The following is a 24,505-nucleotide window of genomic DNA, read 5'->3' on the forward strand; positions in this document are numbered from 1 at the left end:
ATGTGTTGTAAATTCCTAGATTTTCATTTTCTTGCATAAAGACTAACCTGTCCTTTTGTTCTTGGAACACCTAGGTAGTCGAATAGGGACAGTATTGACATTTAAGTTGTCTGGTGACAGATAGGAGATCTGGGGTTACAACATTTTTATATTGCCCAAGTGGATATGGTATAATAATGGAGTTAGGAGTATCTTATTTCAATTTGTAGATGGCATCTTAATATATCCTTTTTCGCATCTTTTCCTTTTGTCCTTTAAAAATGGAAAATATCTTTTCTGATAAACAATGTGTTGAAGAATGCGTGCCAACCACCAAATGATGACATATTAAATGTAAGATGTTGGGAAATCTTATCTTTATCTTGACAAATAATTGAGAAAAGAACCATTGCAACCAACAGAATGCAAGGCACGTGGCCTCCATGCCTCAATCCCCACAATCCCAACATCAGATATCAGAGAAATATGAAAAGGGAGGGGAGTGGGGGTGAATGGTGGTGGTGATGAACACAAAAATTGTATATTCTTAACAATTGTTGAAAATGGACTGTCAGGGAGGAGTTCTTAAACTTGGATCAGTGCTAGCGAAAAGGCTGATGGTGATGGAGATGGTGGTCAAATGGGGAGATACAAAGGGGGGTGGGGTTTGGTTTTGTTGGATGAAAAAAGGAGAATCCAAAGAGAGACAAAGGAGATATTGGCAGAGTGGAATTAGGCAGTTTGGGGGTTTAAGCTAAGGTGCACGGCCTGCCACTTTCATGGGTTGTGAAGAGATGGACTCAAACGTAACTCCTTTCGGCCACTCAGAATATTCCAAAATAGAAAACTTGGCTCCCACGAATGTTTCAAACAAAGCTGTGATACAAACTTGCATGCATTATAGAGATTTGATGCGTATCTTGCTGTATTTCTAAGCTTGTCGATGCAACTGTTTCAAGACAGGAGGTCCAGTCCAACCCAAAAGAATTGGAAGACGAAGGAGAGGTCCATAACCCAAGGTGCAAATGCGGCCCAAGGCCAGTAAAGATCTGAAAGGAAATCCGCAACGAAGCAAGCGACGCAGCGTTTAAGGTGTCAATGATGGCCACAGTTCCCTCACTGTGTAGGTTCACCGCAATCCTTGGCAGCTGCTTCATCACCTCGTCCCCGAGAAGCTGTAAGATTCGGGTTCATCCCCATCTTCCAATCTGCCTCATCACTCGGAAGCTTTCGTCCTCGAGCCCAATGAGTCAACCAAGCTGCCAGCCCGCCGGCGCCACCAAAACCGAGTCGGCGAGGGCGGAGAACGACCAAGAGGACGTGCTGGTGCAGTACGTGGTGCTCCGGAGAGACCTGATAGAGTCGTGGCCATTGGGGAGCGTGGTAACACAGGCGTGCCATGCCTCCGTCTGTGCCATTTGGTCTCACAAGGACGATCCACATACCCTCCAGTATTGCAGCCCTGAAACTATTGACTCTATGCATAAGGTAAAGCAAACTTTTGTTCTTCCCATGAATTTGATTTATTATAGATTAAAGTCGATGGCTTTACCTGATAAATTGATCTGCACAAGGCCAGAAATAAGTGAGAATTAATAAAACAAACAGATGAGAATGCAGCTTCAACATAATGATATGAAGAACTTTAATTTGCCATTTTGGTCAAAGTGGTTGTGTTGGCTGATGCAACCTGTCTTCTTTACTCTTGTATGAAGTATGATCATGGCAAATTGGAGGCAACCTCATTGTGACACTCCAATTCTGTTTCTCCTACTAGATTGTGCTTAGATCTCTCCCTGCTTGGGAGTTTGCCACCCAAAAATTAGTGGATTAGTCCTTCTTGGGTTATAAATCTCTTGGCATAAGAGATAAATGGATGAGAGAGCATGATCCATTTGTCCCATAAAACCATCCAACAAGGGATGTTGGAAGCAAGACAAAAGTTTTGAAGTTGTAGTAAATGAAAGATCTTGCTATGTTTGTTGTAAATGAAAGGTTTTAAAGGTGAAACTTTGTTCCACTAGGAAAAATTAATGTCTAGTTAGTTGATTACCATTACCTTAAAATGAGCCCGCACGCAGATTTGCCATTAGAAGAAATGATTGCCGTTTCTATTGTCAATTAAACCTTTCTCTTTCACTCATCATGTTACTGTCTTCGAGTTTTCCCCTTTGTAATCCCCTGAGTATTTGACAGTATCTCATTATCGCTTGATAACGAATGTCACGAGGTGTTAATTTGATTGATAATTTTTTGCCCTTGTGGCTGGAGTTGTGTGATGGTCCTATAATTGTTCCTTGATTTTGGTCTTTTATTGGTCTGTCTGGCTGGAATGAACATGAGCTAAATGTTCTGACCACAGTCTTGTTTCTGGAACATGTAGGTTACCCTTGAGGTGAAAGGAGAAACCCAGATATTGAACTTGTCTGAAAAGCTGACAGCCGGTGGTATTGCTCATAAACTTTGGATTGAGCAGCCTGAAAACATTCCAACCTGTCTGGCGACAAAACCCTACCCCAAGTCTATAGTGTCAGTGTTTTTCAAAAAGTTGAAACTTTGTAAGTGATTATTTTGATTGTTCTAATCCAATAGTAATTCAAAGGATGAGCATAAAATCATAGGTTGTGTACTATGATTCTTTCGACATCTAAATTCCCTGTATGAGTTGAAACTTATTATATTTTCAACATTGAAGCAAAGCTTTGCTGTTTTCATGCCTTTATTTGGCACTGAAGCCTACTTGCCAAGAACTCTGATGCAACTGTGCAAGTATGTTTAATTAAACTACATCCTTTTTACGAAAAGCATCTATAAGATTTCTGACTTAGGCCCATTTAGGATGCTGCGAGATCCCAAGGCCCAATGCTAACACTCGCCCTGCTTGCGACCTGCGTGGAGCTTAAAGGCATGGAAAGGCTCGTGATTTTCTCATGTCATTCTTGTTTCCATACAGAGGAGAAGCCCAAGGCCTAGCTTTTGTCAAGGAATACCACAGAGAGCGAGAAAATTTGCTGATATTACCCCTTCCAAAGCACAAAATGGGGGCGGGCCCGCAATCACAACAGAGATAAACAAAGCAAAAGCGAGCCAGAATAGCATGCCTAGTAGAAACCAAAGAATTGGGATGATTTATTACGGAGCAAATGGTACCGAAATAGAGCTCTGAATTCAATACTATTTTAAAGAATCAGCAGCAGCAGCACAAAAAACACATCCTGTTTTAACATATCGCCCAAAAAGCAGTATTTTAACCAATGTTCAATGACCCTTCTACTGTTGGAAATATGTGACTCCAAGTACAACAATGTCAATTCTTGATACCCGCTACTACCCCTAGATACAGAGAACACCACAAAAATGAAGGCGGCCGTCGATTGTATTGCGAGCCAAGTACCTGCATTTTTAAACAGAATAACAAAGGTTACTAAATCTTTCATTTCAATGGGGGTTTGAGGCAGTAACTGACAAGCCAAAGCGTTATAACGACTACCAGCATAGGTGAAAACAAATGATGCTCATATTAACTGCCTCCCTTTTGTTTTAGAGTGATCTTATCCCCAAGACTAAGAGCAATCCCCTGGGTCTTGCTCCTTATCCTGATGTACCCGCTAAGCTTCCCATCTGCTTGTTTCTCAACACTCACGTTTACCAAGGCATCCTCCCCAAACACACTCTTTGCATACAGGTTAGCTGCCAGGAATCCACACTCACCATCTAGCGCAGATCTGAAACACAAACCAGCCAGCAAAAAGGAAGAACAAGAAAGAATGGATTAATACCAACACGGATGATCTACCAGGAGTTCATATAAGAGATTTATTACCATGTTCAGCAGCCTTCTAATAAAGGTTATTTTGAGTCACAAAACCATAAAAGATGGCATCTGTAAACCAGCATAGTATAAGGTTGTGATTGTACAAATTGAGCATGATAGATTCATTAAGTTGTTTCACAACACTAAGGTCACACATTTATCACATATCATGCAGCAACCTTAATAAGGTGAAACCTACAGCATGGTATGCAGAAACCGACTACTGATCAGTTAAATTCTAAATCTAGATATTTCTGAATAAGGCAAACTTACGGTGCAGTGAGACACTTCATATTGGTTGACTTGATAATATGGTCAAGGAATTCCTTCTCATCTTGAATTACAGAGTTAACGGCAACCTGAAACACAAAACAGATAATGAAAATTAAAATTGAAACACCAACATTAATGAGGATGAGAAATGCTAGCTCAGCCCATAAGAAGCTTACAGATATATAGTGTAAACTCTATTAGCAGTACAAGGGGAATAAAATTAAAGGGTAATTGAACACTATGCAAAAGCATGTGAGCAACTTACAAATTTGAGCTAATATAAACTTGCCATCTATATACATTATATTCAAAGCAAATGAAAGCATCAATATTGGGCTTGCAAATTAAAGGAAACAGGGATGTTTATATTGAGAAATAGTTCAGGAGATACCTTGTTTTCCCACTCAAATTCTGCCCACATAGTTCTGAATGCAGCATCAGTACAAACAGCAGGAGAAATATAGTCCATGATATCAATGTGGATGTCATTAAGAACAACAACAGTTCTTTCAAGCACATTTGAAGTCTCATAAACAATGTTGCCAAATATGACTCCAGTCTCAGTTGAAGACACCTTGATGTTGGCCTTTATTTGCTTGCTAGATTCAGGAGCTAGGGTATAGTTTTGTGGACGCTCAACAAGTTTCAGATCACCCATAGTTGCCAACTCCAAGCACAAATTCTGAAGGGTTTCCTTGGTCCGATTGATAACTGTGACATCAAGAACAATATCATAGTGATGCACAGTGACATATGCTTCAGCATATACAGGGTCACTAAATCCAGTCAGCTGAAGAATGCGGTTAAGCTTATTTGCGTCATCTGCATCCTTGACAAACTCTCCAGTTGCCCGCTTTAAATCATCTTGAACCTCATCCTCCAATTCTAGCTGACTCATACCCTGGAAGTTAGCAATAGAAAATTTTAGATACAAGTACATAAATTTGTGACAAAAATCTAAGAATTGAAATTATGAGTCAATAGCCACAATATCTGCAAAAGCCAGAAGGTGAACCAAGGAGATAAAGCAGAGAAATTCTATCAGACAAACCAAAACAATCTACATGCCTAAACAAAATACCAAACATCCATGTATGACCAGAAATAGGCACAATCAACTTGGTGCAAAGCAAAGATGTTAAACTTATGCAAAAAATATAATGACCAAACAAAACAAAGCTGTCTCACCTTCCGACTCTTTAGATGGTAGAAGTCGATAAGGTCATCTGGTTGTGCATGAGAAACCTGAGCCTTCGCCTTTAATTCCTCAGTTTCTTGTAACTGTTTTTCTGAAAGCATTTTAACAAAGCTCTGACGGCAAGACTGCAACCATATTTTCCTGATCTCATCACCAGTATTGCACAATAATCTCATGCACAGAACAATCCTATCATAAGAATCATTATCAATTGGGTGTGGAAGAACAGAAGATTGTCCCAATTGCAGCATAGAGACCATGATCAGCATTGCCTGCGTGGTTGCTTTATTGACTTCAACTTTTGATGGCTGTACCTCTTCCAATCTCAGAATAAGTTTAGTTAGCGTGCAAGCAACAACTGCCCCAAGGAAAAAATCGCCAGTGAGGAGAAGAGATCTGAGATTCCCAGAAGCCAAAGATCCCTGAACAATGGTAGGAGGGGAAAAAGCAGTTTCAGAGGCAGCACTCTGGGTTGCATAAGTACCATCAGCAAGAATAGCTGGTCTCCTAGAGGAGACAGTAATGGAGTTTGCTTGAGGAGTTTTCTTTAAAGCATCAGCAGCTTCCCCTTCCTCAGAAACAGAGTAGAATGGTAGCTCTCCAAGACACTGCTTGATGGTTGATATGCCACTCTCAACTTCAGACAGAGACAGGCAATACTCTCCAATGATCCAAAGGGCACAGGAGCAAACCCGTGCAGCTCGGATCTGATAGAATGTGTCCAATAGCCTTGTTATAATGGACACCCTAAGTTTAGGGTTGGTTTCAATTATTTCTCGAACAAAAGCAACAACGTCAATAGCTGAAGCAACATTACTATCTCCCAAGAAATCCATCAGCAGATGCACAACTGTGCTTGCAACTTCTGGGAACTTGATTGCACAGGAATGAATAGCTTGAATGAGCATTTGTCTATACTCACCATTTTTCTCAAGCTCTCCACTTTGAGTCTTCACAACTTCCTTCTTCAACATAAGAACAACCTCACTGATATTTCGGGGAGTTATTAACTCCAAAACAATATCAAGTGTCTTCCTCCGGATGTCAAGATTTGGACTTGAAAGTGCCCTAAGCACATCCATGATCATATCAACCATAATATCTCTATGAGAAGATTTGAGCTCATTCAACCGATCTAGCACAATAAGCTTCACATTGTTGTCACTTTGAGAAAGAAGAAGCTGACAATAAGTGTTGGCAGCAGCTCTAATAGCAGTGGGAGCAGATGACAGAGAAACAAGGGTGCCAGCACACTCATAAATAACTGCAGTTGATGGGGCATTTAATAAAGATATAATAATCTTAATATACTTCCCTTTCTCCCCACGGTTCGTTCTGCAAACCTTACCAATCAACTCCAAGACAACCATCTGAAGCAATTCACCCCATTCAGAGACCCTATCAACATGGGTCAAGAGGTAATTAGTGGCTCGATCTTGTGCACAAGTAAATAGCATAAGAAATGCATTTCGCTTGGCTGATGGATCCTGCTCTGTTGAAAGGACCTTCTCAATCATATCGGGTGCATCAACCAAGAGCTGCTCACCTTGTGGAAGCTTATATATCGACATCACAGCTAATATAGCATTCCTTCGAATAAATGGATGCCGATGCTCCAGATTTTGCAAAACTGAAGGGATTAGTGGTTCAATAATCTCTGTCTCATTCAAGCGGCAAAGAAACCTCAAGGTTACACCACGAATATATTCATTTGGATGTTGAAGATTGTTCCTCAAATTTTGGCATATCAAGATCATTTCAGGCAATACCCTCCCTCTTGCATCAGTTTTCTCAATTATCTCTAAGTATAGAAGCAAAAGTTTTTGAACGGTGTGATCCTCCGAAGGCAAAACATACCTTACAATGGTGATAAAAAGCTGGGGGAGGGTTTCACCATTCAACAAAAGCATAATCGCTTTCTTCATGGCATCAATCTTTGCGGGAACATCATTGCCTTCAAGTGCTTCCTTAATCTCATTAGCAATTGCAGGTGTTCCTTTGTCAAAGTGAATAAGAAGAGTACAGGACTTCTCCATTATTTGCTAGTTTTCTGGCAATATAAAGGAACATGAAAATTCAAATCAACAACCCAAAATAAAGTACAACACTAATAATGATTCACAAAGATGGCACTAAAATAAAGCCATCTCAGCATAAAATATGCATCCATGACATGAAAATTTCACAAAGCTTGCATAAATCATACTAGGTAGCTGTGAAAGAGAACCATTTTGGACAAAGAAGAACAATTACTTCAAATCTCATAAGTCATAAGGTTGATTGTAAACTGAAATGATAAATCTGTTCTATGGCCATCTTCCTAAACAATACCATTTCTCAGTTGCCACCTAGGAACATATTTCGGGAAAATAATAGCATATGTTTACTACAGAATTTGCACACAGATCTTTCATAGGACATTTCTCCTCAACCCTAAAAAATAACAGTTACTGATTAATGCATAGTTTAGAGAAAATTTCCACTTGAATCTCACATGAAATATCTATCATATATAGATTTTGGATTGCCTGATTATACTAAACGGGAATAGCTATCAAACTAGACCGTTCCCAATTCAAACAAGAAAGCGCTATATCTATAAATCCATTCAAATCTGCCTTACTGCCACAATTGAAATAGATCTAAATAAAGAATCGTTATGAAAATCTAAACTCCTCAGCTTAGTTATTAATTGAAAATCAGTGTCGATCTGCCTACTTAGTAAAAGAAAACAAGGTAAGATCTGCTTGTTTTCATCTTTATAATTCCAACATTAGTGCTAAATTCCACAATGCAAATCAAAACATAACAAATTCAATAAACATAACACACTATCACTGCCGTAAAAATGTAAATCAGATTCGAATCCACAGAGCACAATCCTACTCTTACTATGAAAGATCCAAATCAATAAGGAACACGAAATCCAAAACCTAAATCGAACCATTTCAGCTTCGAAAATGAAAAACAAACAGGTAATAAAAGAAATGAGCATAGTAACTGAAAAACAAACGTTCGGAAAACCAAGTAGAAAGCAAAATCAACAGATCTGGAAAAAATTGAAAAAGAGCGATAGAGAGAAAGCGGAACCTCGAACGATCAGATCCTTCGAGAAGAGAGGCCGGTTCGTGAAAGCGAAGAAGCTTTGTGTTTCTGGTTGGATATGAGGAGGTTGGAGAATTTTAGATCTTCAAACTAAGCTCATCGTTTTTTTGTATTGGAAAATTGAAAACGAAGACGACGCCCTCTCCAGATCTAAAGATGAAAGATCTATTTCTACTCTGTGAGCTTATAAGCGGAAGCGAAGGATTATCGTTTTATGGCAGTGAAAATTTTAATTTTTCACCTTTTTTACGGGCGTTAACCGTATCGTGAGATGAGGAGTTTTTTTTTTTTTAAGAAAAAACATAATCTATCCAATACTTTTTTGACACGTAAAAATATATTAGCTTATCTGTTAATCATCTGGTAATACTTTTAACCCGATTAACAAAGATGTCAAAAATTAATCCGTCAAAAATAAAAAAACTAACTAATTACAATTTTTATGTTATTATATAAATATCTAGGTTTTAATGATATGTAATACTAATAGGTTATAATATATTTATATTATTATATATGTTATAACTTTGAAATGATTCATATACAAATTTAATCGCATTTATTTTTAAATTCATCGTTTTAGTTAAATTATTTTCTGTAATTTCATTTTAATTGAAAATTGGATCCAGGTTCATCATGGGCTTAATTTGTGGACACGTGAGTGGCTTATTTGACTGGGCCGATGCAAGGGCCAAGAATAAATTGTTCCAGCGCGAAGGAGAATCCTGTTCCTGGTCAATGATCAGCACCAGTGCTGATCATCTCATCTTTTCGATGGGAAATACCCAATCTCAGACTGCATCGATGCATTTGAAGTTTTCAAGAATTAATGAAGCTTTATTTATGGCAACATCCCATACAACGGAAAGGACAAACAAAAAGAAGCCGAAGTATTCCGAGGAAAATCGCTTTCAGGATTGATCATTCAGATTTTAGATTATTTACGCTCATGAAATCAATAGCAAGTAAATAAATAGAGAAGCTTTTTCTATGATCAAAACAGTCAGACTTTATGTACAAGAAAGAAGAGGGGATGATCGGCTTGGGGTAACAAAAGGAAAGGAATCAAACAAAGTATCCCAATTCGGATATCTATAAAGAGAAATGGAATCATTGGATGACCAAGCGCCTTGCACATAAGCTGCAGTAGTACTTCCTCTTGGTCTTGAAATACAGAGGCAAAAAGCAGAACCTCCACTGGCTCTCTACATCCATGGCTTGCACCATCCCTCCACAGTAGGGACAAGCCCCTGCTGCCGGCTGTCTCGCTATCACCCTCTCATCCTCATCGCACACAAACACCAAACACATCTTTGTCTCTTCCTCTTTTTCGCCGATCGATCACCTTGTCGGGGGGTTTTGGGTTTTGATTGCTTGCTTTTGTAGACGGAGTCAAGAGTCTATTGCCTGATTGCTTTCTGGGATTTCTTGGTTGGAAGGAAATGAGCCAAAGAGATCGTTGTTCAAGAGCGTTTTGCTTGTCACGATATTTATAGACAAAACGGCGAGTTCTTTTAGGGATCCGGAGAAGTATAGGTTAGTCTGGAAGGGAAGAAGCGTTGTTTGAAAGCGCGTGAGACTGAGCCTGAGCCTGGACTGGAAGGTTCGGAAGAAGGAATATATCTTCAAAGAAAGTAAGAACACAGGATTTTATGCACGATGACGATGACATCAACCAAACGCGTTGAAGTCAATGCTGTTTTCTACCTCTCTCACGCAATTGCCGGCTGTTAAATGTGAAGTTGTTAGCTATATTTTGTGGGCTCAGTGCACCAGGCGTGGCATAATAACATGGGTAGGCTGAGTCCATTGGAAAAGAGCTAAGGATCAATCCTGCCCTGTGGCCTGTGGGTGCCCCTTCTTGGAGCCCGAGTCCATTCGATGGACCTGGCAATCTTTTCGTAGCCCATGGCCATTCCTCGTGTTCTCGCCTTTTCATTGGTTTTGTGTTGTTGGTAAATGGTGATTAATAATAATCTAGGACATAGTTTGTGAAAACAGCAGTGGGAGGAATATAAGCAGGATGATGGTGTCTCCATAGCATTTCAGATTGCTGAAGTAGCTATTAGTTGCTTCTGTGTAGGCCAAATGGCAAACAGGGGTCTTCCTGTGTCATCTGTGTTACTCTGTTAGGCACCATTTTTATGTTACCATGCTTATATAGCCCCCTATCCAGACAACTCTGGAAGCTGCCAATTAATCTGGGTTCTTGTTTCTGATCGCGGGATGTTTCAAGCAGCCCAGTTTTATAATATAAGCGAGCCTTAAACTGATGCATTTGCTGTTTGCACATTCACAGTTGGATCACATGGTCTCACGTGTCAATCAAATGGCTTTTTGGCTGAAGTGTTTCAGTGACCAAACTCTCTTCTAATCTGCCATGTGCCTTAGAAGTTTTTTAACTCGTATGACATTCATTTCCTTTCCATTAGATTCTTCTCTGATTATTATTTAGAAAGAATGTTGACGACCAAGGCCACTTTATCAATTATATTTTTCAAATCATCATATTCCTGCATACTTGCATCTTCATATTTTGACTCGAAAATCTGTCCAGTATTTGCCTAATGAAGAACACTGTCTCACATCATATTCTTTCCATAATTTTGTATTACTGTACGGTTTTGTGTTATTAATGAGAATATGTTAAACCTCGACTGCAAAATTAAACAAGGCAAGAGTGACGTTTAGAGAAAAAATTTACTAGACACATGATGTAAAATTATGACCAGAACATCCAACGGGATAAAGCATTTTTATCTAAAAATGTTGGTTAATCATAAGCTTATCATGAATAGAAGCAGTTATGTTTAGTTGAAAGTCAAACTAATCCCCCATTCCAGTTTCCCAGGTATGTTATACACCTCAAACCTGCTGCAACTTGCAGCTAGCTACCATGTGAAATGATTCTTTCTCAGAATGAAAGAGATATATTATCTTTTATATAAAAATTTTCATCAGAAATCTTCCATGCTAGTATATATCTCTTGATTAACTTCTGATCTTCAATCAACTTGCTCATTAAAAAGCCTGTCTAACTTGTGATTTCCATTCAAAGCTTAAATATGGAGATCAGAACCAAGTTTTCACGTAGTCTGCTAGGAGCCTTCCTTCTCCTTTCTTCACTTCTTCCATTATCTTTGTCACACTCGAGCGATGAAGTTCCTTCCCAAGTGTTATCCAGACGTCTGCTTACACAAACTCCTAGTGGTGCAGTTCGACAATATCTAATCCCCCACAACATTCTAAGAGCATAGCGTAGGCCCCCTCGTCTAAAATGGAGCAAAAAGCTTGCAAATTTTGCATCCTGGTGGGCACATAAGAGGCAAGGTGACTGTGCTTTGATTCATTCAAATAGCAATTATGGGGAGAATCTCTCCTGGGGTAGCGGCAAGGATTGGTAACCAGGCGATGCAGTTGCGGCATGGGCGGCAGAGAAAAGTAACTACAACTATAATTCTAATACTTACACGAAAAACAGAGACTGCCTGCATTATACTCAGCTAATTTGGAGGAATAGCTTGAAGATTGGGTGTGCCAAAGTTGTGTGTAAGAGTGCAGACACTCTGACCGCATGTAATTATGATCCCCATGGTAATGTGATAGGCCAGAAGCCATTCTGAATTGAAATGCCTTTGGCTGGAATTCATGGCAGGACTGGAAGCAAGACAGGAATCATAATCATGACTGCCACTGAGACAGAAAATTTTATGGAAGTGCTGTAGTGGTACGTACTGTGAGAGGATTCTTTCTTTATTATCATTTGTTAATATGCAGATGCTGTAACTCCTTGAAGTTGTTTTGTTCATAAAGAAAGTACTTAACTAATATGATTGGCGTTTGATGACAGCCAACACATAACTGAAAACCCCGTTCTTGTCTAATTCTAAAACCATATCAGTTATTAATGTTAGATTTTTGTATTTAAGTTGAACTGGATGAGCAGAAAGCATAAATGCAGCATTGAATTACAGAAAATAGAAAAAAACCAGGAAACAGAACTTCACTGCAATTTCATTAAGAAAGAAGAAATTTGATACACTTCATTAACTTACAATAGCAAGATAAAACTTGTCTTAAAGATTACAGAAACATAGCTTAAACCACTGCCTTACACTACCTGCAAGCAGAAGGCAGAAATCAAGTCACTGCTGCATGCATTGGTTGCATGCTCTGACACGGTCAACATAACTTGGAAACTATTAAAACAGTTCAAAACACAAAATGACAGTTAACTGTTGGTGATGTCATGGTCTTCAGCTCGTCTCAGCATCAACAATTACCTTAGATGTTCCCGTATCTGAAGATAATGCTTTTGCGTTTTGCTTTTCTTGACAATTTTGAATGTCAACATTACACAAAATATTCCACAGATGGTTTCCAGAACTCAGAAGCACCAGGGGGAGCGATAAAACATGTTCCAATTGCAGACAGGGAAAGCTTGGAGTGGTCCTAAAGTGGCAGCATAGATACAAAAAAGTGGAGATATTGCTCGAGTTGATCAAGGAAACCACTATCCTGTCAGCTCTTCCAAGACAGCCAAGTGCTTTTGCTTCTTGTTATTGATCACAAAATTTGTCTGCTAGAAGTTTTTCTCCTGCCTAAATAAATTTTATCTCAAAGAAAATAACAGTGGCTTGCCGTTCCCAAATTATGCGTACTATAAGATAAGCCAGCCAAAATTTGAACAGACATTTTTAAAGGAAGCATCACCTAACGTTACTGATCTGTCATTCAGCATAATAAACAAGCTTAAATTATCCATAAACACAGAAACTGGCCGCTTGACTAACAAAACAAAAGATTTACATACATAGTATTTATATATAGTCCTACCACAAAGACAAAGATTTATGCGTAAAACACCTGGCAACTACAAGGAGAAAAGTCCAACAAGCCTTTGAGGCAGCCACAACTTTGCCACTGCGCAAACTAGGAGAGAACAACTGTTACAACTCAGATACCTATATCACCATTTTTGCACACGAAATTCATCACAGAATCACCAACGACTGTCACATGCGCTGCAAGAGGATTTTCTCTTCTTCCAGAAAAACAGAGGCAAAAAGAAGAACTTCCATTGGGTCTTTATGTTCATAGCTTGCACCGTCCCTCCACAGTAGGGACACGCCCCTGGTTGTGGCTGCCCATATCTCACCTTCTTGTCTTTTGCACACACAAACACCCCACAAATCCTTTGCATTGTTTGTGTACGAGAGGAGACGATGCTGTGAGACACCACGGCCTTCTTTTCTTCACGGCCTTGCATGATTTCTTCCTTGCCCTCGGAACTGAACTATAGTCTCGTTTTGATCTAGTATCCTTTTGATCTTCTTGATCTCAGCTGGTTTACTTAGAATATAACTTTTTTGTTGGTTTAGGATCCGGGATAATATCAACAAGCTAACTTACTTTGGAAGGAATTGTTTTTTTTTTTTTCAAATAAAGAAAAACAAACAAAGCAACTTTTTAAGTCCTGAAGGAAAAGGAAGATATGGCATTGGAGCTTTCTGTAAAGAGTGTCCCCAACAGGGAGATTCTGTCTGACCATGACCAGCGACCCTGAGCGAGATGCGTTTACCTAGGTAAGTTGCCCTGTTTAGTCTTTTCCATTTAAACCGGTCATGAAATTGCAGCGAAGATGTTCAAATTGGTACTCGAAGCTTTGGAGATACATACCTGAAGCAAGTTAATGTTCAAATTAGTACATGGCTAGTGGTTTTCATAAATTAACAGGTTGAGGTTACTGAAGTTGTTGAAGAGAATTAGTGGCATTGGCCTCAAACTAGATATAATGCCCTTATGGATATTTTGCAGTTGTTGATGGAGTAATAATTCCCAAATCTATGAAAGCTGATAACTGTCCTTTGGCTCCCCTCTGGTTCAAGTAAATGCAAAGTTGCTGATCGATAGGACTTTATCAGGCATAAACAACCCACAGTTAATTGGCACAAAATAATAGCTATCAGCTTTTGTTACTACTGCAAAATTGAGTTCCCAAGCTCTAAAGTACATTTTAGCATGGAAACAGACCACTCCGTTTGCTTCATTCCTAAATCATATCCAGCTTGGCTGCACCCTGCTGCCTGATGCATTGAATGATGAATGTTACAAAATAAATGCAGGCTGATCAATTCTGAAGCACCGGAAATGAAAAACATGTGCTGGCAGAGTGTGCTTGGAGATCCTGAAATGGCAGAATGGTTACAACAGCTTCGGGACATTGACAGAGTCGATCAAGGAAGGCAGTGGCTAGTTCCCCATTCCGAGAAAGCCAATTAATAGTTCACAGCTAGCTAGAGGGAGAGAAAGATAATAAATGTAATCAAGATACTCCGAGCGGACAGCAGAGAGAAAGGGGAGCTGTTGAACTCCATTGCTACATGGGACATGCCATTCCCGTACCAATCACCTTGCCAACGCGAATTTGTGAGATAATTCACTAAAACAAAGTCCATATTTTCATTTTTAAAAGAAAACAAAATCTCCTAACACTACCAATCTGTCACTCTGCATAAAAAGATAAACCAGCCGTGAATCATCTTCCTACATGAATTCACAAAGTAGGCGTTGAGGTAGTGCTCAATATAAAAATTGGCAAATTGCCTAGCAGAACAAACAGCACTACAAAATTTACACAGAAAAAAAGATCACATTAAAGTATAAAACTCCACCCTGGCCTTACAATCATGATGATAAACTACTATAAACTAGTTCAAGTCAGTATGAAAGACAAGAGATTCAAGCATAGAGCACTTGACAACTTGAAGGAGAAAAGTCGTGAAAAGCGTTTGGGGCAGCCACGACCTCCCACTGGGCAGAACACCCCCCGTTTTGTCCCTCGAATACCCTGCCTATCGCCACGTTTAGCCCACTTGAGACCACGTAGATTTTCCCATCCACCCCACTCACAGCGAAGGGCCTCTGCATTTCCTCACGTGGGAATCTGTCACCACCCACGTACTGCCACGCGTCGTGATCAGGGATGTAAACCTTCATCGGGCAGTCCCCGTGTTCCGAAATGACGAACAGCCTGTCACCCAGAACCACGCTCACCCCGGTCCAGCCTTCCTTCATCCCGTCCTTCATTTCCTGCCACGTGTCGTTCTCCTGGTCATAGACCCCGCCTCTGGGCGAGAACAGGAAAGGCCACGTCCACCCCTCTGTCACGTACATCTTGCTCCCTATCACAGCCGAATCGTACCTGGCCAATCCTATCCGCATTTTAGCGACGCATTCCCACGTGTCGTTTTCTGGATCATAGCATTCCACCGAGGTGATGGAATCATTATACCCAGCCCCACTTGCACCAACGGCTATGATCTTACCATTAACACTCCCCGCAGCAAAAAATGATCGTGGGGTCATCATTGAAGCAGCTATGGACCACTTATTTGTGGATGTAGTGTAGACGATTGTCGTCTGCATGGAAGTTTCTGTGTCCGAGCGCATACCACCCAAAACGTAGAGCTGGCCTTGCCGCGGAATCGAACTACAAGCAAACCCTGGTGGGCACACAGCCTTGGGACAGGGCATGGAAGGTAATCTAAACCAACGGCCTGATCGCGGGTCCAAAGCTTGCCATTGCATCCTCGCCGTCGATTTATGGAAAGCGAAAACGAACAGATAAGGCAGCGAAAGTGATAAGGATCTCTTGGAGATAAGGAAGGCAGGGTCTGTTATGGCTCTGTTCCATGAGGAAGACACTGCACGTACCAACGATTGGTATGGATATGGAAGGTGAAGAAGACATAGCTCTGAGATCTCGTCCGGTAGCCCTGGAATCAACGGCTCCGACTTCTTGCGATTTTCTTGATCATAGTTGTCTTGTTGTTTGTTCGACCAAGACTTGGAAACCGCCATTAATTAAATCTTCGAAGCTCTGTGCTTAGACCCCAAAAATAAGCTGAAGAGAAGTCGAGGAATTTCGTCAGAGCATGGTCCGCACTGCCTATATAGCTAGAATTGTAAAAGGGTGACGGAAACAGAGGCAAAAAGTGGTATGTGAAGCTAACTTTACAGAGCGAGCTACCAAGGAAATGTTGGCTTGTCAAAGTGTTTTCGACTATTTTAATGTTGCCCTTTTTCCTTTTTTCGATGAGGTAAAAAACAAAACAAAACAGGATGGCCTTGTTTTTGTTTTGTGTTTGCGTGTTCCGCTTCTAGAAACCGGAATATTAGGAGAATCTTAAAATTGAGTGACGCACCAAAATCCGGCGAATCCGAAGAACAAGGAATTCCCGGGAATTGAAAATTCAACACCACGGGGATCAGCTACCGATGACGTAACTTGAACTAAGCGACGAACAAGTGCCGTCGGTGCCCGGAGCTTCGACGGAAATTTTTAATTGGTCTGAGATTGGTAGATCTGAAAATGATGATGTGGGCTTGGGCTAAAAGTGGTTGCAAGTTTGAACAAATAGGAAATCTGGAAACGTTGGATTCGCTCAACAGTTTATGTGGTTGGCCGAACAGTGATGTGGACTTTCAATAATTGATGCAGATTGTAGGGCCCAGATCTTGGTGGTTCAACTGGAACATGAGATTGCCTTTCATCTCGGTGTTAATGAAACCCGCCACGTCAAATCCCTTAATAATTATTGTAATAATTAACCCCACCTGCCCCCTTCCTTTTCCGAGTTTTCATTTTACTTCAACTACAACAAAAGTTTATGCATTTCATGGTAAAATTAACGGTTTAATCTTTTATAAAAATACAAACTATACACGAGACATTAATTAAAAAAATCATAAAATATCATATGATAGTTAAGCATTTTATGATATTTTAAATAGTTTGTATGGTAAAATTAACAATTAAACACTGTCCGAGAAATATTAGAATTATGAAAAAACCAATATCAAAGTACAGATATGTGATGCCAATTGGTGTGACTTAATTGTTTGAGCTGCTTATTTGGAGCGAGTGACACCTATAAGCACGGATTTATCCCATAATTAGAAGTAACTAACCCCACTTGCCCCACTTGATAGGTGGTGCTACCACTTTTTGTATTTTTTTATTAACAAGAAAATGAAAAAGTGAGAGAATAATTATTAAGAAAATAAAAAAGCATGAGCAACACCAAGACTTTGGAGTTGAATATTAATCTCGCTGTTTAGCCAACTATTTACTTGTTCCAATGATCTAATTAGATTTTTTAGACATGAATAGAATCAAATTGAGACCAATATGAACCACGTTTAGCTACATATAAACCTTTTTGGTACGACCCATCAAAGCATATCTTTGACAAAATACTATATACAGTTGAGTTTTAATTATGGGCATGATTGAGGAATAATTATTATTTTTGACTATGATAAAAAGAATGGTTTTTTTAAGGATATTTTGTTTCCAACTCAAGGCAACCGTAAGTCGATTAAAGTATTGATAAGTGCCCCATCAAACTTTGATTTGTGTTGTTTATTAATGAATTGATAATTTATTGAATATAAATTTTTATTTATATTATGATAATCATGGAATCATAAAATTAAGCCATCAATAATGTTAAAACTATTGCATATGCATACACGAAACAGAATTAGATGGAAAAGCATGGGGAATCAGCATCCTTATCTTCTCTAAAGTGAGGAAAATTGACAAATGTGAAAGGTTACGGCGGAGGCGTGAGGAGTGGCTTCGGCTGACAAGACTAGGAATTGGCGGTATTATGCGGATGAGGATGATTTGTAAAAGCAAGTCAACAAAGGTTTCTTATCGAAACCAATAAACCTGGCTTGTAGGTAATAATAAGAGATTTCTCACTATTTCTCCTCATATTTGTCTTCACTTCGACGTATCCTTGCCTCAAGCAAAGAATGAAAAATATTTATAGTGTTAATTAAACAAATTATGTGGAAAGTTGAATTATTTAAATTTTTAATGATTATTTGGGCGAAAGAAAAGAAAGGGTACTTTAATAATGGGTCATGTGGATAGCCACTTTTGAAGTTGGGAGACTTAAGACATCTGATTGTTAATATGGTAAGCAGGAAGTTTGCTTATTATTATTATTATTATCTCAATCAAAACTTTATGCAAGAAGCTCAAAGTAGAACCATCTTTTTGACTTTTAACAGCTCGTGTGTTTTTTAATCCACCATTTTTTGGCTTATCTGAAACAGCATTTTCCTCAAAGTAAACAAAATTTTAGCATGATAACTAGGGATAAAGAAGAACACAAACAAACAAATTGGAGAAAAAAGATAAAAGCAATTTAAGCAAAAGATGCGGCATATTTTATTAAAAGAAAACAAATTAAAATATATTTAAAAAAAAAACCCCAAATGTGGGACTTTTGTCAAAGCAGAAAAGAAAAACCATAGCTTCACTAAAGTTTGTAAAGGGGAGGTTGTAGTATTTTACTTGGCTTCTAATTCTATGGCCTAAGCAATAATGAAAAGTTCTCTTTTACGAGATTATGCTTCAATAAAAATGGAAATCATAATCAAACGACTTTAAATAAATATGACATAATATATGTATATATATATGATGACATATGGATCTCAAATTTATTAATTTCGGAATCTCCTTTTATGATTGAATTTAATTATATTTGTTTAAGGCCATGGAATCTAAATCTCTTTCTTTTTAAGATTTAATGCAACCATTGAATCCGAGTCTTTTTATTACATATCAAAAGGAAAAAAAATTATTATATGAGTTTATATGTGATATACTATATATATATTTTATATATTATCAATAAACTAAAAATTATTATTTCATTAATAAATAAATTTTAGGAGTCAAGAATTCTCAAAAATATTTATTTTGAAATTTTTTTAAATTTTTGTATTAATATATTTATAAAATTAATATTTAAATTAATTAATAGTATATAAATACTATATATGGACAGTATATAAAATAAATCGATTAAGTAAGAAACTTTTTTATTTTAAATATATATTTTTGGATTAGAATGTTGAAAAATAGCTGATTTTCCTGTGGCCCAAAGTGGCAGAGTGAAATTTGCGGTAATGGCCCGGAATGAAGCAGTACCATTGGCCCAAGCAGATGTCTAACTCTACCTTACTGACCAATGAATTCGTTCCAAAGCCCCGCACACAGGCCATCGCATTATCCGTTTTGGACCATCGAGGTCACTGCCAGATCGCTCTCTCGTCTCTCCTTTTGTCAGCTTGCAAGTTTTTTGCATGGCTGGCTGATGGGTAGGCTCAGGCTCACCAGCACCGCCAGTCTCACCGCCAAACGATGCCTCAAGTCCACGCCATCTTGCCTTTACCATCAAAATGGCCGTTGCTGCATTCCAATATTTTCTTTTCTTCTGCGCCAATTCGACGTCGTTTGCGGAGGACCTTCTCTCCCACTAAACCTCCCAGTCTTAAACGTCTCACCTCTCGCATTGTCCAACTGACTCGCCGCAGACAACTTCATCAGGTCAGCCGTTTTCTTTTCTTTCCTTTTTCTTTTTGGGGTTTAAAGTGCTGTTTTGTTGGAATTCATTGTTAGCGTCCGTGGGTTACAGATATTTGAGGAAATCGAGTGTGCGAGGAGGGAATATGGGAAGCTGAACACGATCGTGATGAACGCGGTGATGGAGGCTTGCGTTCACTGTGGAGATGTTGAAATGGCTCTCAACATCTTTCATCAAATGGCTCAACCCCACAGTTGTGGTGTTGATATTGTCACCTATGCTACACTCTTGAAGGTACTTTAATTTCCCTTTTTTCTTTTGATTTTCAATAAACCAAACAACTGCCAAACATGATCTTATCATCATTTCCAGGCATTTTATTTATTTTTCTGAGAAAATTTTTGTAGTTGGTAGTTTATCGAATGATTGAATCTTACCTTGTGTCTTTGTAAAGGGATTGGGTCGGGCTCGAAGAATTGATGAAGCATTCCAAATACTTGAGTCTGTGGAGCAAGGCACCGCTGCGGGGAAGCCAAATTTGTCAGCGCAGCTTATCTACGGTCTGTTGAATGCTTTAATTGAAGCAGGTCAGTGTTTCAAGTCCAGTGAAACCTTTTTTGTTAATCTGAGATTTTATCTCTAGAAATCTTGGGATGAATTTGAAATCAAAGGTTTTCAGTACTAAATGGATGGCATAATTAGCATAATACTAAAATTCTTATATTATCATAATTTGTGTTTATTTTCTTGTCAATGACAAAAGCATTGGACTACCAGAGTAAGTTTGTCATTCGGATCAAGTCTGAAAGCATTAAGCAGCCATTTTAAAAAAATGAGGGCTCTGTTTTGGCAGCACATCACACTTTTATCTGTTAAAAATTATAATAGCATTGACAAGATGATTATTCATTTTCTCAGTACCTGCATGTGGATGGGCTATATGAACCTAGACATTCATATGAATGGAGAATGTAGATAGTTGAGTTTTATGGAGCTGAATATATACTTCAACATGTTACTTTTGCCTGTTTTAGGTATATCCTTGTAAGCAACAAGTTTGGTGTTACTGATAATGTGATACATAATCTGCTTTAGTGCAGGAGATCTACGCCGTGCTAATGGTCTTCTTGCACGCTATGGTTTTCTACTTCGTGAAGGCAGGAGTCTTTCAATATCTGCTTACAACTTGCTAATGAAGGTTTTTGTCCGGCCTATAGATCTGCAAAGGAAGAGAGACTAATTAATAGTTTAATTTTCCTCCAAAAATGTCCTCATGGTCCTTTGCTTGTCAGTTAAAAGCATCTATTCTTGAAGATTAATCTATGTTTTTCCCCTTCGTTTTTCCTCTCCTTCAAACTCGCAGGGATACATAGGCGCGGGGTGTCCTCAGGCTGCAATAAACCTGCATGAAGAGATACTACGTCTTGGGCTAGAGCCTGATAGACTGACATACAATACTCTCGTCTTTGCATGTGTCAAGACTGAAAATTTAGATGCTGCTATACGTTTTTTTGAGGAAATGAAGGTCACAAGCACTTCTTTGAAAGGCCAGTTTAGAGCCTCCCATATACAAGTAATAAGAATAATCATGGGAACTATACCCAGTTGACTAAATAATTATACCTGATAATTTTTTTCAGGATAAAGCACTGAGGTTATGCCATCTTGATCTTTACCCGGATATTGTTACATTCACTACGCTATTAAAGGTTAGTTAATCTTGTGTTTATATAGGTATCAATAGTTAATGAACAAGCAGTTTATGAACTTTCAAACTTTTAGATGCGGAGCTTTTGTCAAAATATGAGAACATTTATACTGCAACATTCCCTATGAAATGGATGCAAAATAGTCTATATCTTCATTGGTAAACCTTATTATTCCTGAGATCTTCATCTTTCTCTTGTGAGTGAATTGGAAATCAATATATTGCTCACATGCGACCAAAAAATTTATGGAAGAACTTACCATTTTATTTTTCCTTTTACTTTATATCTGTGTAGGGTTTTGGGCATTCTAAGGATCTCCATTCAGTTCAGAAGATTGTGTTGGAGATGAAATCACGTCATGATTTGTTCATTGATCGTACTGCATTCACTGCAATGGTTGATGCATTGCTAAATTGTGGTTCAATCAAGGGTATGTTGCTGATATTGTTTCAGAACTTGCGGAGTGTTGTGATTGTATCTTACTTATGTGATTGAGGTTCAGATCTTGAATTTTTCATGTTATGTTAGTTCAGCAGTTGATTACATTTTGCATGGAACTTTTATGAACGTTATCCAGATTGGATGTAACTTCAAAGTAAATTTAAAATTTTTGTCTGCTGATGTTTTGAGTAAAACTTTTATTAAGGTCATACACTCTGAAGGATGTAAACAATATATGCACCAAATTTGTAATGTTTGAGTAAAGCTTCTGCATTAGCATGCTGAAGCTCACATAAAAATATTTTACAGATGAGGTTTTCTATCAGTGTTGTTAACTCATGTTGGTGAACCAGTTTGCTGCATACCTACTTTTGTATTTTTCACTTACTAGTGGTATATATAAAACTTTGTTTTTTCGGGGAAGTACTGGAATAATAACTCATGGAATGGTTATCTACAAACAAAAAACCTAGGTGCTCTTTGCATATTTGGAGAAATAATAAAGTGGGCTGGTGCGAATGTGAACTTGAGGCCAAAGCCTCACCTTTATCTCTCCATGATGCGTGCTTTTGCTGATCAAGGGGATTACAATACGGTTAAGAATCTGCATGAGCGGTTGTGGCCAGATTCTTCTGGAACCATCTCCCTGGCGGTTCAAGAAGAAGCTGATCATCTTCTAATGGAGTCTGCTTTAAATAACGGGCAGGTAATCAATCCATCTACACTTGATAGTTGGCATTTCATTTGCTAATGCATTAATAATGCATGGTGCAGAGAGCATATCTAAAATATAAATTCTTGTATTTATTAGGATTAGTTGTCTCATCTGCATGTACCAGACACAATTTTGACTGGGAAAACATGAACTGGCACTTGCAGACCATGTGCATACTTCCAAAACTAAATGACAATCATAGGTTTTCTGTCTGAACTCTAGGTTATCTCATGTAAGAATTCCCGAACTTGGAAATTTTGAATTCTTTTTTTGTTTTTTTTCACCAGGTTGATGCAGCTGTGGAAAATCTTATGAAGATTATTAACAGATGGAAGAAGGGTATATCATGGACGAGTCGTGGAGGCATGGTATGGAATTGATTCTTACTTTTGTTGATTGCACAAATACACTAAGGAAAGAAAGAACAGAGCAGCTTAATCTTATCTGACCCATTGAAGACATAAGATATTTGAAATGTATGTCAATACGTTGCCCTTGTTGAAAATGTCCTCAACTACTATTGTCCTTGTTAAGCAATAAACTCCGTGCTTTTCCAAGTTCTCCTGTTTGTTTAGTTTGACGGGATTAATCTGGACTGCACATAATGTGGTTTAACCACCCTCCCTTTATGAGATGTTAGTTATGCTTTTTAGTTAAACACCTTCAATGTACTACTGCTATGCAGGTTGCTTTGCATATAGAGGTTCTTCTGGGATTTACCAAATCAATGTTCAGCCCTTACTTGCTTCCTCAGGTACACAGTCTCTTCTTTTCATTTTGAACTGTAGAAGGAGAAAGATTCGAGTAAATTTTAGGAATGATTTGCATATATAGATGTGAATATGTATGACAAAGCACTTTGTGAACTTCATATGTGTGGCTCTGGTATGTGGTACATTGCAAAAAATGTGACCATATTTATTAGGTGCGTTGTTATTGGGGGACCTACTAATAAAATGAATCTCTGGTTCTGGAAATGTCCATGTATGAGAGCAACTCTAGTTGTGACCAAATTAGTTGAATTGGCATTGATGATCTTGTTGATGGAGATAACTGAATGGTGACCTCAACTGGCAGTTTCGATGTGCCAAGTCCTGATAAACTGTCAATTTTTTTAGGTTGAATGTCAAGATTTTTTCTGTTCAGGTGTTGCCAGGTGACCCCATTGAGAGCATCATGATGCCACTTGAAACAGTTAGGCCAGTACTTGGCACTTTGGAGTTGAAGAAAGTAGTAATGCGCTTCTATAGAGATCCAGTTGTGCCTATTATAGATGACTGGGGCAGCTGCACTGGGCTATTGCACCGTGAGGATTGTTATGAGGTACTTTTCACATCTTGTTGGTAGCAAATAAAAACTTCCTTGGTTTTTAACCTCATTTGATGACATTCTTGATTTGGTATTGTTTGATTATTCATCGTGCAGCATTGTCACACATAATTAAGATATGAAACATATTTCTGTCTAGTATTTTTGTTCGGAGGATAACATATGAAATTTATGATTGGCTGTCATTCTCCTCCAATTTCTATTAATCGTGAGCTGATTCATTCTTGTATGATCTTCATCCTTGTGCAGATGAATGCCCCACTTTCAACAATGATGAGAAGTCCACCTCCTTGTGTTACAACGACAACATCCATTGGTCATGTAGTTGATCTAATTTTGCAACAGAAGTACAAAATGGTCATTGTTGTAAAGCATAGCAACTTGAATGGTACCACGCATGGGTCTAGGGCAGTCGGTGTTTTTACAGCTGAACAATTAGTTAACCTCATGGCCCCTGTGCCAGAGGTGCTGAAGCAAAAACACTCTCTTTGTAGAAGATTGACAATGTTTTGATGCAGTTGTTATCTTCTGCCTTTTTTTTTTTTTTTTGCA

At 38.6% G+C, this 24,505-nt stretch overlaps 6 protein-coding genes across 6 annotated transcripts; 3 read left to right on the top strand and 3 right to left on the bottom strand.

Moving 5' to 3' along the window:
• Positions 1-6: 6 nt before the first annotated feature.
• LOC110411750 (Peptidyl-tRNA hydrolase II (PTH2) family protein) lies at positions 7-2,693 on the top strand. Its single transcript, XM_021422055.2, has 2 exons — positions 7-1,467; positions 2,363-2,693. Exons 1-2 carry the CDS (start codon positions 1,078-1,080, stop codon positions 2,543-2,545), a joined length of 573 nt encoding a protein of 190 aa, XP_021277730.1. The 5' UTR covers positions 7-1,077; the 3' UTR covers positions 2,546-2,693.
• Positions 2,694-3,084: 391 nt separating this feature from the next.
• LOC110411749 (Coatomer, beta subunit) lies at positions 3,085-8,544 on the bottom strand. The gene is made up of 6 exons (XM_021422054.2): positions 8,355-8,544; positions 5,255-7,314; positions 4,458-4,967; positions 4,067-4,152; positions 3,470-3,704; positions 3,085-3,373 (listed from the first exon to the last, which is right to left on the bottom strand). The coding sequence occupies exons 2-5, from the start codon at positions 7,298-7,300 to the stop codon at positions 3,500-3,502; spliced, it is 2,847 nt and encodes a 948-aa protein (XP_021277729.1). The 5' UTR covers positions 7,301-7,314; positions 8,355-8,544; the 3' UTR covers positions 3,085-3,373; positions 3,470-3,499.
• A 791-nt stretch (positions 8,545-9,335) lies between these two features.
• On the bottom strand, positions 9,336-10,349 carry LOC110411112 (methionyl-tRNA synthetase). Its single transcript, XM_021421135.2, has one exon. It carries the CDS (start codon positions 9,678-9,680, stop codon positions 9,480-9,482), a length of 201 nt encoding a protein of 66 aa, XP_021276810.1. The 5' UTR covers positions 9,681-10,349; the 3' UTR covers positions 9,336-9,479.
• A 1,085-nt stretch (positions 10,350-11,434) lies between these two features.
• Positions 11,435-11,992, top strand: LOC110411500 (CAP (Cysteine-rich secretory proteins, Antigen 5, and Pathogenesis-related 1 protein) superfamily protein). The gene is given in 1 exon segment (XM_021421686.1): positions 11,435-11,992. A coding segment is annotated over 1 exon segment (558 nt).
• Positions 11,993-13,080: 1,088 nt separating this feature from the next.
• Positions 13,081-17,073, bottom strand: AFR (Galactose oxidase/kelch repeat superfamily protein). The gene is made up of 2 exons (XM_021421195.2): positions 16,577-17,073; positions 13,081-16,275 (listed from the first exon to the last, which is right to left on the bottom strand). Exon 2 carries the CDS (start codon positions 16,230-16,232, stop codon positions 15,111-15,113), a length of 1,122 nt encoding a protein of 373 aa, XP_021276870.1. The 5' UTR covers positions 16,233-16,275; positions 16,577-17,073; the 3' UTR covers positions 13,081-15,110.
• Positions 17,074-19,473: 2,400 nt separating this feature from the next.
• Positions 19,474-24,499, top strand: LOC110410910 (pentatricopeptide (PPR) repeat-containing protein / CBS domain-containing protein). Its single transcript, XM_021420847.2, has 12 exons — positions 19,474-19,782; positions 19,871-20,053; positions 20,214-20,346; positions 20,860-20,957; positions 21,123-21,284; positions 21,400-21,468; positions 21,763-21,898; positions 22,383-22,615; positions 22,912-22,992; positions 23,310-23,378; positions 23,771-23,947; positions 24,203-24,499. Exons 1-12 carry the CDS (start codon positions 19,597-19,599, stop codon positions 24,464-24,466), a joined length of 1,791 nt encoding a protein of 596 aa, XP_021276522.1. The 5' UTR covers positions 19,474-19,596; the 3' UTR covers positions 24,467-24,499.
• Positions 24,500-24,505: the final 6 nt, after the last annotated feature.

The sequence above is a fragment of the Theobroma umbraticum genome, unplaced genomic scaffold, assembly GCF_002168275.2.
Source record: "Theobroma umbraticum cultivar Fairchild unplaced genomic scaffold, ASM216827v3 scaffold_56.0, whole genome shotgun sequence".
Classification (NCBI taxonomy): Eukaryota; Viridiplantae; Streptophyta; class Magnoliopsida; order Malvales; family Malvaceae; genus Theobroma; species Theobroma umbraticum.

Coding starts and splice junctions, on each gene's coding strand:
- LOC110411112 (XM_021421135.2), bottom strand. CDS start 9,680: ATGTGTTTGGTGTTTGTGTGCGATGAGGATGAGAGGGTGATAGCGAGA.
- LOC110410910 (XM_021420847.2), top strand. CDS start 19,597: ATGCCTCAAGTCCACGCCATCTTGCCTTTACCATCAAAATGGCCGTTG. Junction 21,469..21,762: donor CATTCACTACGCTATTAAAG/GTTAGTTAATCT, acceptor ATATCTGTGTAG/GGTTTTGGGCATTCTAAGGA. Junction 21,899..22,382: donor AAATTGTGGTTCAATCAAGG/GTATGTTGCTGA, acceptor CAAAAAACCTAG/GTGCTCTTTGCATATTTGGA.
- LOC110411750 (XM_021422055.2), top strand. CDS start 1,078: ATGATGGCCACAGTTCCCTCACTGTGTAGGTTCACCGCAATCCTTGGC. Junction 1,468..2,362: donor CTATTGACTCTATGCATAAG/GTAAAGCAAACT, acceptor TGGAACATGTAG/GTTACCCTTGAGGTGAAAGG.
- AFR (XM_021421195.2), bottom strand. CDS start 16,232: ATGGCGGTTTCCAAGTCTTGGTCGAACAAACAACAAGACAACTATGAT.
- LOC110411749 (XM_021422054.2), bottom strand. CDS start 7,300: ATGGAGAAGTCCTGTACTCTTCTTATTCACTTTGACAAAGGAACACCT. Junction 4,968..5,254: donor ACCATCTAAAGAGTCGGAAG/GTGAGACAGCTT, acceptor GCTAACTTCCAG/GGTATGAGTCAGCTAGAATT. Junction 4,153..4,457: donor AATTTGAGTGGGAAAACAAG/GTATCTCCTGAA, acceptor TTTGTGTTTCAG/GTTGCCGTTAACTCTGTAAT.